The sequence below is a fragment of the Ptiloglossa arizonensis genome, chromosome 3 (genome assembly GCF_051014685.1).
Source record: "Ptiloglossa arizonensis isolate GNS036 chromosome 3, iyPtiAriz1_principal, whole genome shotgun sequence".
NCBI lineage: Eukaryota > Metazoa > Arthropoda > Insecta > Hymenoptera > Colletidae > Ptiloglossa > Ptiloglossa arizonensis.
In genome coordinates this window covers 15,255,575-15,271,171 of record NC_135050.1, presented here as the reverse complement: position 1 = coordinate 15,271,171, position 15,597 = coordinate 15,255,575, and the positions used below count along the sequence as shown (strand labels likewise).

General features: G+C 30.0%; 1 protein-coding gene and 1 long non-coding RNA gene across 2 annotated transcripts; one reads left to right on the top strand and one right to left on the bottom strand.

Annotated features, from left to right (window-relative positions):
- The first annotated feature begins 2,524 nt into the window (after nt 1-2,524).
- Nucleotides 2,525-9,708, top strand: LOC143144592 (uncharacterized). Its single transcript, XR_012991457.1, has 4 exons — nt 2,525-2,687; nt 6,540-6,805; nt 8,027-8,203; nt 8,369-9,708. It is a non-coding gene; the product is annotated as an uncharacterized LOC143144592 (long non-coding RNA).
- A 499-nt stretch (nt 9,709-10,207) lies between these two features.
- LOC143144288 (RNA polymerase II-associated protein 1) lies at nt 10,208-15,104 on the bottom strand. Its single transcript, XM_076306558.1, has 8 exons — nt 14,325-15,104; nt 13,513-14,203; nt 12,865-13,369; nt 12,607-12,776; nt 12,366-12,525; nt 12,017-12,296; nt 11,822-11,925; nt 10,208-11,699 (listed from the first exon to the last, which is right to left on the bottom strand). Exons 1-8 carry the CDS (start codon nt 14,799-14,801, stop codon nt 10,367-10,369), a joined length of 3,720 nt encoding a protein of 1,239 aa, XP_076162673.1. The 5' UTR covers nt 14,802-15,104; the 3' UTR covers nt 10,208-10,366.
- Nucleotides 15,105-15,597: the final 493 nt, after the last annotated feature.

The following is a 15,597-nucleotide window of genomic DNA, read 5'->3' as shown; positions in this document are numbered from 1 at the left end:
CCTAAATATGTTACAAAATAAAAATAAAGATTTTACATGAAAAACGTTTCAGACAGTAGTTATGCATGTAGACCCAGTTTGTTGAATGCATATTTTAAATAATTGTCATATTTTCATATTTATCTTAGTATTCAGGAGATGTGAAATTTATTTATTACAGTTTATTAGTTTGAATTCGTAAAGATAATAAATATTCAATAAAAACAAGATAGCGGACTCAAAACTAAATAAGAGTTCGATTTAATCAATTGAGAGTTTTGAGAAGTTTGTGCCAGACTAACAAAACACTAAAACTAATTATTTCCGAGAAAAAAATATTCACTTGTTTAAACATTGAACTATGTACTATTAAAGTGTAGATTCTGACACTTTTCAAAAAAATGGATCGTTTTATTGAACCCGCAAATTTACGTAGTTGTTCCGTAAGGTTTATTGAACGAACGGATTCAAAACTAAATAACAGTTCGATTTAATCAATTGAGAGTTTTGAGATGTTTGAGCCAGACTAACAAAACACTAAAACTAATTATTTCCGAGAAAAAAATATTCACTTGTTTAAACATTGAACTATGTACTATTAAAGTGTAGATTCTGACACTTTTCAGAAAAATTGATCGTTTTATTGAACCCGCAAATTTACGTAGTTGTTCCGTCAGGTTTATTGAACGATTAGTACCAAGTCCGACGGCACCGTTCACTGACGTTAAAAAGTTATGTCTAATTAAAGTCAGATAAAAATTCAGTTTTGTGAAATTTCTGTTCTACTGAAAACAATAATAAAATTGTTGATTTAATCCTCGTTATATATTTCATTATAATGTGTATAATTAAATTATTAACACTTTTTTTCAAGTGTGGTAAAGTAACGCGAGTCTCGCATTACATATTCGTTCAATGACTGTAATTTCAAAGCGACATTCGAATTCCAGTTTCTTATGCTTGTTAATAATGTTACGTGACCGGTGCTGAAATTGTTATTAATGTAGCATAAATAACTAAAATTTACGTTTCCATTAACCATAATAAGTACTTTATTAGATTATAAAACAATAAAGTCAGTATTACTATTATAAACAATCAAAAAGGGTAACAACTTCTCGAGTAGTCAATGTATGTTCAACATTGTTATCCTATTCCTACTTTAATTTTAATATCATGTATACGTAAGACTTATCTAAAATGCGATTATCCAATTTGCAGATCTTTGAGTATCGAGGCAAATGAAGTGGTGGTAATCGAATATATGAGAAAGAGAAAAGTTAGTGCTTATAGGGCTCACTATAGCACAAAAGATATACTGCCAAGTGTACGTCATCATTGCAAAGAATTGCCAATTACCATACGTGTAAGGGGTTTCCGTTACCTGAAGACTGCTCTACGAATCAAATATTATGGATAGCACGCTTATCAGTTGCAATCAGGTTTTAGAATGCCGTCTTTAGATCTGAATTATTCAAACGAGGAAGATAAATTGATTACGTTGAATCGAGAAGTATACGGAAAGATTGGCATAGTATCCTGGCAGCCAATGCTAATGTCATAAAAGCAAATGGATAACGACAACTGCTAAAATTCTTATTATTCTGTGATTATCTTGCTGCTTCGTTTTCGTCAAAATGAAATTGATCATTGTTGTCGATGAAAATCGAAATTGATCATTGGCTAATAGAAAGGAAAAAATGCTAATGATGGATCTTACAAAGAGATGCAAGGTCTTTGGGTCACTATATTAGTTTAAGTTTTGTACAAGGATTCTGTGGATGATAAATGGTACGAATCGAAAGAGAAGAAACATCAGTTATCTATTCCTTTAGATTATCATTATTCTTTGGAAAAACCAAATTAAAACTAGAGTGTCAATATTTGATAAATAGGATAGAATAGATAAATGGGCATACAAACGTTTTAAGGAATCTTGACAAAATTTTAAGAATTTCTTCTCAAAAAAGTAATTAATTGTACTAATATGTAAATAATCTTCTTTCATGAATGATTACTTATAATCATACATAAATATATTTATTATTGCTTTTATTATATTTACATTATACAATTGAATATTTACAACACAGATACAAATAAATTAGAACTTGAATCATGAAATTTATTATTCATAAATTATGAATTAAAAACAGTATATCTGTGATCAACCTATTTAATCACACATAGACAATATACCGGCTATCAACAAACTACAAAATTTTCATTATTATATCTTCTGGATTGTAGTATTATTGTATTAAAAATATTGTCAATTAGGAAAACTGACCAAACAGTGCCTCTATGCTTTGCATAATTATAAACACAGATTGTTCCTACTCTTTAAACATGTAATTAATTGTCTGTCTAAACACATTAGAAATCGATTTATATTATATAATATAAACCAAATACATATTAAGTATATTTTATATTTAAAACAAAATAAATATTTATATTTTGTATTAATTGTTGGTATGATTCTTTCATCAGTCTGAATATGTAATATTTTATACCGAAACTTTCTAAACACTTGTTAGGTTGCAAAATTAATTTGGAAGAACGACGATTTGGGAAAGTGGTTTATTACCGGTGCAGCGATAAAGAAAAGGCTCTGCCGCAAATCTGACTGGCACGTTGTTGGTATTCCGGGAAATTTCCAAGTCACAGTTATGCATTACCTGGGGGTTCGGGTGCAACACACGTAGGTAGGAATCTTCGCTTTCCTCCTTTCTGTGGACAAGCAATCCCTGCATCCACACACCTGCCAAATCCGTATTATTTTTCTCTTTCCATCGCCTTTCACACCACCAGTCAAGACTACGAAAAAGTCGATGTACGAGAAGACAAAATAGGAAAATAGTATACATCTATTCAATAAGTTCAGTCTTTTCCTAGATGTACAAATACATTACGTAACAGTTCAGCTTAATAACACACTCACAAAAATTTAATTAGACGTGTCAGGAAGCGTAGCATTGCGATACCATTTCGAAGAGTGTGTATCGCAATATTTTTTGGTCTGCGGAACAATGAACGTTTTGGTGCAAAAAATTCGAAATACGTATATTTTCCATTAAATATTTGCAGTTGGAACAAAGCTGACTCGGAATATTAAAAATATTCTCGTAAAAGTAATATTCGCTTTGTAGTTTGCAATAATATTGATTGTCGTTTCGTACAAGTAATTTAATCCAATTAAGTTGCCATTCGTCGTCCTTTAATTTGTATCTATCTCACGGAATTCTAGCAGCGGTCTCAATTTTGGTTAATATGTCCCATGCAATATTAAACGGCGTACCAAATCAGTTACAAATCCTCTTTGAACAATTTAATTCTTGAAAAAATCAATCGCCGCGGTGCTTTTCATTCTCGGTGAGATGTCGGAGAAACATTTATAATAATTCAAGAAAGACGTTGGCGATCGAGTTATTGGTCGTTGAATATCCATATTAAATACTTTTTCCAGACAACGCGACACCCGTACTCCTTTCTGGTCGTTTCGTTAGACGACAATTTCTGTAGGATCGATTTTCCTTTAGAAGTGTAGTGCAAAGGAAATCTGTTTTTTTCTTTCCATTCAAATACTATACCAAACGGCACTAATTTAGCTTGTTTAAATTCTATTCGACGTTGTGAAATCTGTGGCGTGAGTTAGGTGTGCCTTACGAATAATTAGACATGCTTTGTACGTCACGAGAACTCATTTGAAACACGTGAGTGATGCTCGACATTGATACGCGTAGGGTTCATTAGTATGCATTTACGCTGCTCGGTAAAACCTTAAAAATATATAAGCCAATTACAGTTACCGTGGTAATGTTCGATAGCCATTCTTTGGATTTATACATTTACAAAATTAAATTTTCTTTGATTATAAATTAACTTTCGATAGATCAATAGGATTCAACGGGGAGAACATTTTTTTAGTATTCGAAGAGAAAAATATTTTTAGAACACACGAAATTAAACTTTCGTATCTTTTAGATATCCGTATTAAAATGATATAGATATCGATTACTAGACGGTAAGTAAGTTACCGTATTAATTTCAGAAATTAACGCTTCTCTTTCATCTATTTAACTCGAATTTCGCCTATCTGAAATCATTTGAATCGACGCTCACTTATTCTACATTTTCTGTATGGTACCCTCCTAATTACTTACGACAATCAACGTAAAGAGGGTGATACGAAGAGCCAACACATTTAAAACGAGTGAAATTTGTTACAAAACCACCGTTAACGGACAATATGTATAAAGCTTATATATGTATAAGCAGAGCTTTAAAATTTAGATTCCTTCATTTCAAATATTCTTCCACATTAGCTAGAAAACATTTTTAGTAACGTTTTCTAAAAATATCAGACATTACCCAACTTCTTTTCTCATGCTTGTAAAAGTAGTTCTTGTTTGCTTTCTCTTCAGGCAAGCAGAGCAAATGATTCATATCAAATTTATCAAAATCCACACATTCTCTGTCATGCCCTTTTTAAACAGATCCATGCATCTGTCGTTCAAATGACTGAATCTTCTGTGCCAAAGCTGGTGTCTTGTTACATTGCTTGTTAAAGTCAAGACAGCACCTGTTGTATCTAGCATGTCTAGTCTATACAAACCATTCTTTGTGAAATACTTTCCATTTTAAATTATTGAATATAATTAGGAATCCTTTTTGGACCAGAGTACTTAGAGAAAGAAGATTGGCATTTAATTTTAGCATACAAAGTACATTCGAAACTACTCACTATTTGCACTTACCTTTGAGATTTACTTTTACATTTTTAATTCCTACAGCTTTCAACTTGGTATTGTCGGCTACGCTAACTAAATAAATAACAGACTAAATACTGCTTTATCTTATTAAAGTTCTGGGTGCATAAACTGTTGGGTAATGAATTAAAACAGCTGCAAACTTTTTACACAGTTTATGTCAGTTTACAGAAAGAGAGAGAGAGAGATAGAAAATGTTCATTCTTTACATTTTAATTCGTCCTTTCAAGCTCTGTACGGTATAAATGAACGAATCAATTTTTGTCAGTCTGATCTTTTTCGGTTTTTGTATATTTTGTACTTTATTTCAATCTTAAATATCACTTGTTCACTAAAGCAATCCATACATTTATTATTTTATATATCTTATGTTAGAAAACCGTTGTAACCATTGTGGGTTTGATAGAAATTTAGGAGCTACTCGGAGTGATGGAGTTTCCACGAGAAAAAAAGTTCACGCGACAAGTTTAGCTTGTTGGCTAAAGGAATGATAAATGCAATTTTAGAGTCAGTGTATACTCCACACAGAGTGTACCATTTAAGTTGATACAACGAAATATCTCGTAGATGACTAATTGAAAAAGAAAAGTGTAATTCGTGATTTTACGAGGATATTGAAACGGCACTATTAGTTTTTTAATGCGTGAGCGTTTCGAAGATCATTTCTAGATTAATTGGTTTTTATTTATGATAAATCAAGACAAAATATCGGTGAAGCTGTTCGTTAATTTCCACGCTTTACAGTGTCCTGAAAGAAAATGTCCATCGCGTCGTTCATTTTATCGTGTTTAATCGTTAAAACGGTTAAACAGTTTTCTTGAGAAAAATTGCACACAACGAAAAATAGCTACAGACGGAAATAACAAAGTTCGTGCGTTAACTGTAATTACTCACAATCCGGATGCTCACAGTTCGAAAGTATCTCGAACGAGTGTTCAGGAAATTTTAAAGCGTGGTACGATCCACCCATACAAAGTGTCCTTAGACCGAGAACTTCGCGGAAATAATTTTCAAAGTCGAGCGACATTTTACGAATGAACCCAAGATCAAATAAAAATCAATGAGGATTTTTTCCTCCAGTTCTCTGACCGGCGAAGTCACCTGACCTAATGTTGCCAGATTATTTCTTACGGGGTTATCTTAAACAAACGGTACATTACGATTCATCCGTCACTTTAGAAATTATAAAATTGCAAATCACAACCGCCTGCCAAAGCATCGAGAGAGAAACTTTATCGTTTATACTTCAATCATTCATTAAACGCATTAGTAAGTGTCTCGAAACTAAAGGTCACCATTTTGAGCATTTATCCTACGTTACCCGTATCAAACAATCGCATTGCATTAGCGTTATCAATGTAATAATGTATTAATGTGATAAATATGAAACACTAATGTAATATTGTAGACCTTTCCCTAAATATATTACAAAATAAAAATAAAGGTTTTACATGAAAAACGTTTCGGACAGTAACTTACAGTTCAAGTTCAATGACTGTAACTTCAAAGCGACATTCGAATTCCAGTTCCTTATGCTTGTTAATAATGTTACGTAACCGGTGCTGAAATTGTTATTAATGTGGTAAATAACTAAAATTTACATTTCCATAATAAATACTTTATTATATTATAAAACTATAAATTCAGTAATACTATTATAAACAATAAAAAAGTGTAACAACTTCTCGTATAGGCACTGTATGTTTAACCTTTTTATCTTATTCCTATTTTAGTTTTAATGTCATGTATACGTAAGACTTATCTGAAATCCGATTATCCAATTTGCAGATCTATGAGCATCGAGGCAAACGAAGTGGAGGTAATTGAATACATGAGAAAGAAGAAAGTTAGTGCATATAGGGCTCATTATAGCACAAAAGATATACCGCCAAGTGTACGTCATCATTGCGAAGAATTGCCAATTACCATACGTATAAGGGGTTCCCGTTACTTAAAGACTGCTCTGCAAATCAAATATTATGGACAGCACGCTTATCAGTTGCAATCGGGTTTCAGATTGCCGTCTTTAGATCTGAATTATTCAAACGAGGAAGGTAAATTGATTACGATGAATCGAGAAATATTCGGAAAGATTGGCATAGAATCCTGGCAGCCAATGTTAATGTCATGAAAGCAACTGCTAAAATTCTTATTATTCTGCGATTACTTTGCTGCTTTGTTTTCGTCGAAATGAAATTGATCATTGTTGTCGATTAAAATCGAAATTGATCATTGGCTAATAGAAAGGAAAAAATGCTAATGACGGATCTTACAAAGAGATTGCAAGGTCTTTGGGTCACCATATTAGTTTAAATTTTGCACAAGGATTCTGTGGATGATGAATGGTACGAGCCGAAAGAGAAAAAGCATCAGTTATCTATTCTTTTAGATTATCATTATTCGTTGGAAAAACCAAATTAAAACGAGAGTGTCAATATTTGATAAATAGGATACAATAGATAAATGGGCCTACGAACTTTTTAAGGAATCTTGACAAAACTTTGAACAAGTTACCGCTCGCCTATTGTAAGAATGGGATCTAGCAGAAGCCAGGCAATTCCAATCGGATTATTTCCACAGTTAAAGCGTCTTCTCATTGGGAATTATATTTCAAAAAGTAGTATCGAATTTGACAAAAGAAAGTAACAAAATATGTTTCGTTAAAAAAAAATGGCAGTTTGAATGAAATCATAACGACCGCTGAAAACTTTTGAAAAATTATAAAATTTATTACATCGAAATTTTTCACTAGATATCAATCTAACTTTGACAGGACTTTAGTAATAACAGGAAAAAAGACCATTTTCGTTAATAGAAAGAATATTAATAAAACTACACTTTTATACACCGCCCAGTGCGTTATATCGATGTCGGGAAAACAGTTGTTCCACATATATAGCCAATTATGTGCATCAATTTTTATGTCTATGCTAAAGTACGTCTAGTTTGCAGGAGGATTATCGATGAAAAAAGAGATTTTTGAAAACGTTAATGAAGTCTGTTTTCCGAAAGGAATGCAAAACGGTAATGTTTGTGCAACAATGTTACAATAATTTTGTCCGCGAAGAGCGTTTCTTTCTTATGCTTCGTTTACTTTTACACTAAGTTCCACTGCTATGTGGTCAATGAAAAATAAGAATCTAATTTAATTATACTAAATTAATGACCCAAAGACCTTACACTCTCCTTATTAGAGTCGAATTTAATGTATAATTATACAGTGCAAAGTATGGAACATTACAGCTAATTGGTTTGATCGTTTAAATACATTGCAGAGTGATGCATAACATTTGTATAAGAGATTGGGCAGCAAGTTTTTCTGACAATTTCCCTAACAAGAGCAGTTATATAACTTTTGAAAGAAAAAACTTATCAAACAACCCAGTATAAATGTGACCTACATTTATAATGAAGACAGTTAGTATTTTTTACAACAGACATAAAATCAGAAGGTAAAGACGAGGCAAGTTTGATAGCAATTTTCCAAATAACATGCATTGTCTTATACTTTAGTTTATCTTTAACAATCAAAGCTGCGTTCACTGTGCTAATCAAGAAAGATAATTTATATCTTGCATACCATGATTTTTCTAAATATCAATCTGACGTTTTTCTAGATTTTTTAAATATTTAAAAAGTTTGGAAGCCTGAGAACTGTCTGAATTGCTTGTACGTGACAGTGATTAATGATTACTTTTAAAGCGGATGCAAGAAAAGGTATACGGAATTGTTGAGATACGATAGGCTGCAATTGACTGTCCTGAGTTAGTACATCCAGATGAGGTACAGATCTAGATTCGCATTCGGCTAGTCTACAGTCAATCAACAAATTTGAAGAAGAGCTACAAAAATGTTAAACTTTTATAATATTAACAAGCTATTAAACAAATATTACTATTTTTTCTAAGGAAAAACTTAATATAGTATAATATAGCAAATTAAAAATACATCAAACGCAACTTACACAAGTTTAGGAAATGCCTGTGGTTGAGATATGATCAATGTTTTAATTACAGGAGTATCACTCACTGCTAATAATGGTTCTGCAATAAGTTTTGTATTACCCCACTGTAAAATGAAAGTTCTTTTATAAATATTTAACTTTTATATAGTACTTGCTATACATATGTTTAATACAATAAATTAAATTTTAACATACCGTAACATTAGCTAAAGATAATAACTGTGTGCTCCATTTCAACAATAAAACTGATATGTTTGCTTTTAAAGACACCAAGCAATTAGCAACAGCAATTAAAGCTGCTAGAACGCGAAATTTACATAAAACAGCACGTAATGGTTACTATCGTGTCATATAAGACACGTTAAACTATATTACAACATAATTATCGCCACTGCGACTATACTATAATTCGTTCACTTTACAACTGAGTGGGAGTCGTTCCTGGAGCTCAAGAAAATAAATCAATAGCTACAGACCATTTTATTGATCGCGCAGGCGTTAACGTGAACATTGGTATCTCGTCTTTTTGGATGTACCATAGTATTTACTTATTGCGTTTCCACAAATTTTACAACTCATTTATACACATATAATAAAAGCTCAAATGCGTACTATAATACTTGTACAGAGAAACCACTGCTCTCGCGTGTTTCATATACGTAATTACATACACGGTTTAAAAATATCCTCTTAAGAAAGTAATTAATTGCCCTCGTAATGATATAAACAGAACCTTCTTTCATGCGTGATTTCTTATAATCATGATTATTATTTCGTATTATACAAAACATTGTTACTATGTTAAATTTCTGGTACCATGCCGAAAATTTGATCATGCTATTGATACAATATAGAAAATCATACAAATAGATATTTTACAGATTATCTTTAAAACATTTCCGTACATAAATATTTTTATTACTGTTTTCATTATATTTATAACACAAATACAAATAAACTATAACTTAAATTATGAAATTCATTATTCATAAATTATGAATTAATAATAGTATACACGTGATCAACTAACATAATCACGCATACGTATATATACCAGCTATTAACAAATCACAGAATTTCGATCGTTATATCTTTTAGACTATAGTACTATTTTATTAAAAATTTTGGCAATCAGCAAAACTGACCAAGCAGTGCCTCTATGCTTTGCGTAATTATAAACACAGATTGTTCCTACTCTTTAATCATGTAATTAATTGTCTGTCTAATAATACTGATATCTGAATATTCTTTGACCAACTAAAATTAATTGTATTTATCCCTTTAAAGATTCCTTTTAATGTTTTACATTATAAAATAAAACCTACTGGACTCATGTATACAAAAAGTGTAAGATTATAATTTATATAACACATTAGAAATCGATTTATATTACATAATATAAACCAAATACATAATAAGTATATTTTATTTGTAAAACGAAACAAATATTTATATTTTGTATTAATCTGGTATGATTCTTTCATTAGTTTAATTATGTAATATTTTATACTGAAATTTTCTAAACATGTCATTTTTTATTTTAAATTATTATAAATTATAGTGTTACTTACGGTAGAAATTTTTGAAGATGAATCATGATTAATATGCAACCTTTTATTAAATGTAGACATGTAACAAATGTAACCTACATTTATAATGTAGGCGATTGGTAATCTAATAAGAGGGCAGCTAAATCTTTATTAGGTATTTTCTCTAATTTTCTTCTCATTCTTACAGCTAATTGGTTTGATCGTTTTAAATACATTGCAGAGTGATGTATAGCAATTGTATAAGGAATTGGGCACCAACTTTTTCTGACAATTTCCCTAACAAGAGCAGTTATGTAACTTTCTATTAAAGATGTATCCTCCTCGAGGGGGTAGAAATACTCTCTTAATGGAATAACTAATTGTTCTAAAGGTAATCTAATATAACGAAGCAAACCTGCATGTTCCGACCATAATAGTTTTCTATAATAAACATCATGTCTTTGTGCAATTGGCACCAATATTGTCATTGAAAAACCATAATCACCATAAGAAGTTGAACAAAAATTTTCACACATAGAAGTAAATAAATCAGTAAATGAATTAAATCCTGGCAAATCCATTGTGAAATTAAGTTTTTTGTAATAATCTTTCAATAAATTTGAAATAGCCCTAGTAAGTAGAGCACACACATCGCTATTTAAATATACTGTATCACATAGATAGATTAATACTAATCTACTAAATCTTAAACTTGGTGAAAGTTTTTCAACCAATTCAGGTAATACTAATTCTAAACTTAATATGCTTAAAATAGTAGATTTATCTTCATCATTACATCTAACACTGTTTCTACATTTTGTATAAATGTGTACTATTGGCAAATAAAGCCAATCTTTAGGCATTGCTGTTTGATCCCATTCGTTACTTGATACTATATATTGTTCATATAAAGTAGCTACATTACAAGCTAAATTTAGTTTAATATCATCAATGTTTGAACTCAAGTTTAATTTTTCTAATTCATTTGCTATCACTCCTAAACTTAATTTCTCCTCTGATAATGCAATCTTAAGCATATCTTTTACATCAGATATAAAATCAGAAGGTAAGGATGAGACAAGTTTGATAGCAATTTTCCAAATAACATACATTGTCTTATTATCTAGTTTATCTTTAACAATCAAAGCTGCGTTCACTATGCTAATCAAGAAAGATAATTCATATCTTGTATACCACGATCTTTCTAAACACCAATCTGACGTTTCTAGATTTTTTAAATATTTAAAAAGTTGTGGAAGCCTGAGAACTGCCTGAATTTCTTGTACGTGACAGTGATTAACGAATACTTTCAAAGCAGTTGCAAGAAAAGGTATACAGGATTGTTGAGATACAATAGGCTGCAATTGACCATCCTGAGTTAATACACCCAGATGAGGTAGAGACCTAGGTTCACGTTCAGCTAGTCTACAGTCACTCAACAAATTTGAAGAAGACCTACAAAAATGTTAAACTTTTATAATATTAACAAGCTATTAAACAAATATTACTATTTTTTCTAACGAAAAACTTAATATAGTATAATATAGCAAATTAAAAATGCATCAAACGCAACTTACACAAGTTTAGAAAACACCTGTGATTGAGATATAATCAATGTTTTAATTACAGGAGTATCACTTACTGCTAATAATGTTTCTGCAATAAGTTTTGTATTACCCCACTGTAAAATGAAAATTCTTTTATAAATATTTAATTTTTATATAGTACTTGCTATACATATGTTTAATACAATAAATTAAATTTTAACATACCGTAACATTAGCTAAAGATAATAACTGTGTGCTCCATTTCAACAATAAAACTGATATGTTTGCTTTTAAAGACACCAAGCAATTAGCAACAGCAATTAAAGCTGCTGCATATTCACAAGATAATTCAGATGCAATGTGAATATCATGATTACTTAATAGAAGTTGTAGTTGAGATAAGAGAATTAATTGTGCTCCAGTTAAGCTATCTATTGCCTCTCCATGAAGTAGTAAAGTTTTCCATAATCGTAAACTTTCAATGCTGAGATTAATACTTACATTTCTGAAAAAAATATGAATTATAACATCTGTTACAAATTCAAATTAAATTAAAAATACATGTGAAAATTACCCTGCATCGCAACAAACATATGATATAATGCGTTGTACAATATTAAATCTCCTTAACTTTTGAGCAATAGGTTTTCCTCCATAATAAAGCAAGATGCGACAAAATCTTACCGCAGTAACTATAGGAACTCCATAAACATTATTTACAGTTTCTTGCCTTGCTACAAATAAAAATATAACTTATTATCAATGTATTCTATATGTTTGAATACATCATGTTTTATTATTTAAAAAATATGAACCTAAAGCATCTGTAGATAATGGTATAAAGTGTTCAGTTATTGTTTCCAATAAATTTGGAATGCTCACAATGTTTAATGCAGTTACATTTGAATACCTTACAAGTCTGATTAATATTTCTAGTGCACATGTTACACCAACAGGTGGTGGTCGCATTTCACTCAAAATATACCTACAAATAACTTTAATTAATTTCTTAATAAAATTTCTATTGATACAGACATGTATATGTGCCGTAAAATTGAAATGATTAAAAGTACCTAATCCTTAAAAGTATATCAGTTCTTAATAATGCAGATATTGCATCTAATTGTGCTAATTCATGATCTTTCAAATTACTTGTATCAGTAACATCATTTTTTGGCGACGTTATAACAGGATCTTTGTAATTTTGGAAACCATACAGTCTATCCAAACAAATTTCATCCTCTTCACTGTATACGAAAGCTCTAAGTGCTTGTAAAGTTGCTGTAACTACAGCTATTGATGTATCATCCAAAGAAAATCTCAATAATAATAGAAGATTTTTTTCACTTAGTGCAATCAAAGGTGGTGGTTGTAATGCTTTGTCATACCAGCCCTTACGACTTTTTTCTATAATATTTGCCAATGTTGTAAGAGCTGTGCAACGTTGTTGCTGTGCAGCTGATCTGCTCAATTGTAACAATTCTTGCAAAGAATATCCAGGACGTTCAGGTTCTTCTCCGTGATGATGAAGACCTTTCTCAACTGATACACTTTCATCCTTGTATGGTAATAATAAACCTAGAAAGAAACATTAAAGATTAGATACACTTTTTCTACTTATAATACATATTTTTAACTAAATTAATTTAAATAGATAATAATTATATAAAACATTATATGAAATTGTAAAGGAACATTATATGAACATTTTTTAAATTTACCATTGAAATCAAAACGAGCATTGTATAGTTTATCTGGAGCAATTTTGTCTTCCTTCTCTATTAGTATATCATCCATCCATTTTAATTTTTCAGGTTCAAGTAAATCCATGTGTACCCAACCTTCTTCTCTAGCTTGATTCATTAATTCTATAGAAGACTTAATTATAGTTTTTCCAGATTCATTAATTTGCATTTGTATAATATTATCCTTGGATATATCTTCATTGCATCTGTTGAAGACTTCTTTAAGTTTATCCACTTGCATTGATGTAACATCATTATTTTTGAATAATTCTTTCTCACATCTGTTAGAAATTTCTTTTACGATCAATTTTTTTTCATCCATAGATGTCATATTTTCATCTTTATTTGGAACACTAAATTTCTTAATTTCACCTTGACCCTGGTTCTCTTTTTGATTTTTATTTTGCCTACTTTTTAAAAATTGAATTAATTCTGGCTTAAGGGTCATTTCAAGTTTACTTTTCTCTCTTAATATATCTTCCTCACTCATTTCATCTAATCGTTGTAAATTTTCATTGTGTATTTCAATTGCCCATGATTCCTCTACAGTAACATTACCTTTATGAGACAACAGAGGTTCATAATTTTGAGGTTCTTTTAATTTATGTGCTACACCCTTTTTTGACGAAACTTGTTTCCAAAATAAACTTTGATTATCATCATTTTTCTGTACAATAATAAAATTTAAAAAACTATACAATAAATGTAGAAATCTAAATTTATACATTTTTATAATTAACAATAATATGTATGCAATAGTCTAAAATTAAATATGGGCATAAAGTTACCGTGTCTGGAAATATGAAAACTTCTGGAAATCCTCTATCCAGGACACAAAAAGATCCCTCCTGATTAAATTTGTTGTGCCAGTCATATTTCTTTTCAACAATATTTCCTAATATTATATTAGATGATGCAATTGGTACGTTCTGAACAGAATCGTGTAGTCCTGGTTTAAAATTTTCCTGCACATCTTTCTTAATTACAGGATTTATAACATCACCACTTGCTTGAGAAGTACAAATTATGTTCTGTGCTTTTAATTTTTTCAGTTCAGAAAATCTTGACCTTACTTTTCCAGTACTTGTTTGATTTATAGGTGCTTCTGCAGGAGTAGTATTGCTAAAAGGTATTGTTAAACCTCGTAAATTAATAACTTTCGCAGACGGTTGCTGTTTATTCATTAAAAATTCTTCTTGCATACGAAATAATTCTTGTTCATCATCAGATGGCCTAGGCCGTTTTAAAGCCGGTGTACCCTCCATAATTTCGAAATATCTTAAACTTACGTTGAATAATTCAATATTTCAAAAATTATAATTTCTATGTATAATAAATAACTTTCCTATCATCAAACACTTTTAGGTTATATCATTGATACATTGATTGCTTATAAACATTTGTTTTATTATTATTACATCATCATTATTATTTTATGTATTTTTTATGTTGTTGTTTATGTAACAATTAAAATTTGATATATTTTAAGAAAAAATTCTTTCTTTTTCAATCGTTTTATCAAAACACGACACACATGAATAGCGAATAGTGATAGTTTAATGCGTGGTGGAGTTAACGTCACTCATCTACAAATTGTATTTACCTACCTAATAGTCATATCATTTTCATGTTTTTTACTTAAAATTTTAAAGAACAAAAGAATTGTAATATTTAAAAATTATCGAACTATTAGTGTCGCTTAAATAAGAATTTTTTATACTACAGCATTAATTAAATTAGTTTGATATATTACGATTTCAATTTTTCATTTATATTTTAGTTTTATTTTTGTTAGATACACTAATTTTTAATACTTTTTATAAAAATGTACGTTGAATAATATTAAATAAAAAATGGCCATACGAAGGGAAAAAATACAAATACCTATATTAAAATTGAACAAAATATTTTGTTTGATTTTTATAATTTAAAGCTAAAATAATATATATCTGTGTATACTATGTTGTTCAATAAATTTTGTCGTTTTTTCTATTGTGAAAAAATACTACGATACTTTAACATTGAACAACTGTAAATATACGATTGAATCGACAAATCTAT

What these genes read in the sequence shown, in the direction of transcription:
- LOC143144288 (XM_076306558.1), bottom strand. Translation starts at nt 14,801, where the DNA reads ATGGAGGGTACACCGGCTTTAAAACGGCCTAGGCCATCTGATGATGAA. An exon ending in ATTATCTACAGATGCTTTAG is followed by an intron (nt 12,526 to 12,606) that starts GTTCATATTTTT and finishes TTTTATTTGTAG; the next exon opens with CAAGGCAAGAAACTGTAAAT. An exon ending in TATCTTTAGCTAATGTTACG is followed by an intron (nt 11,926 to 12,016) that starts GTATGTTAAAAT and finishes TTCATTTTACAG; the next exon opens with TGGGGTAATACAAAACTTAT.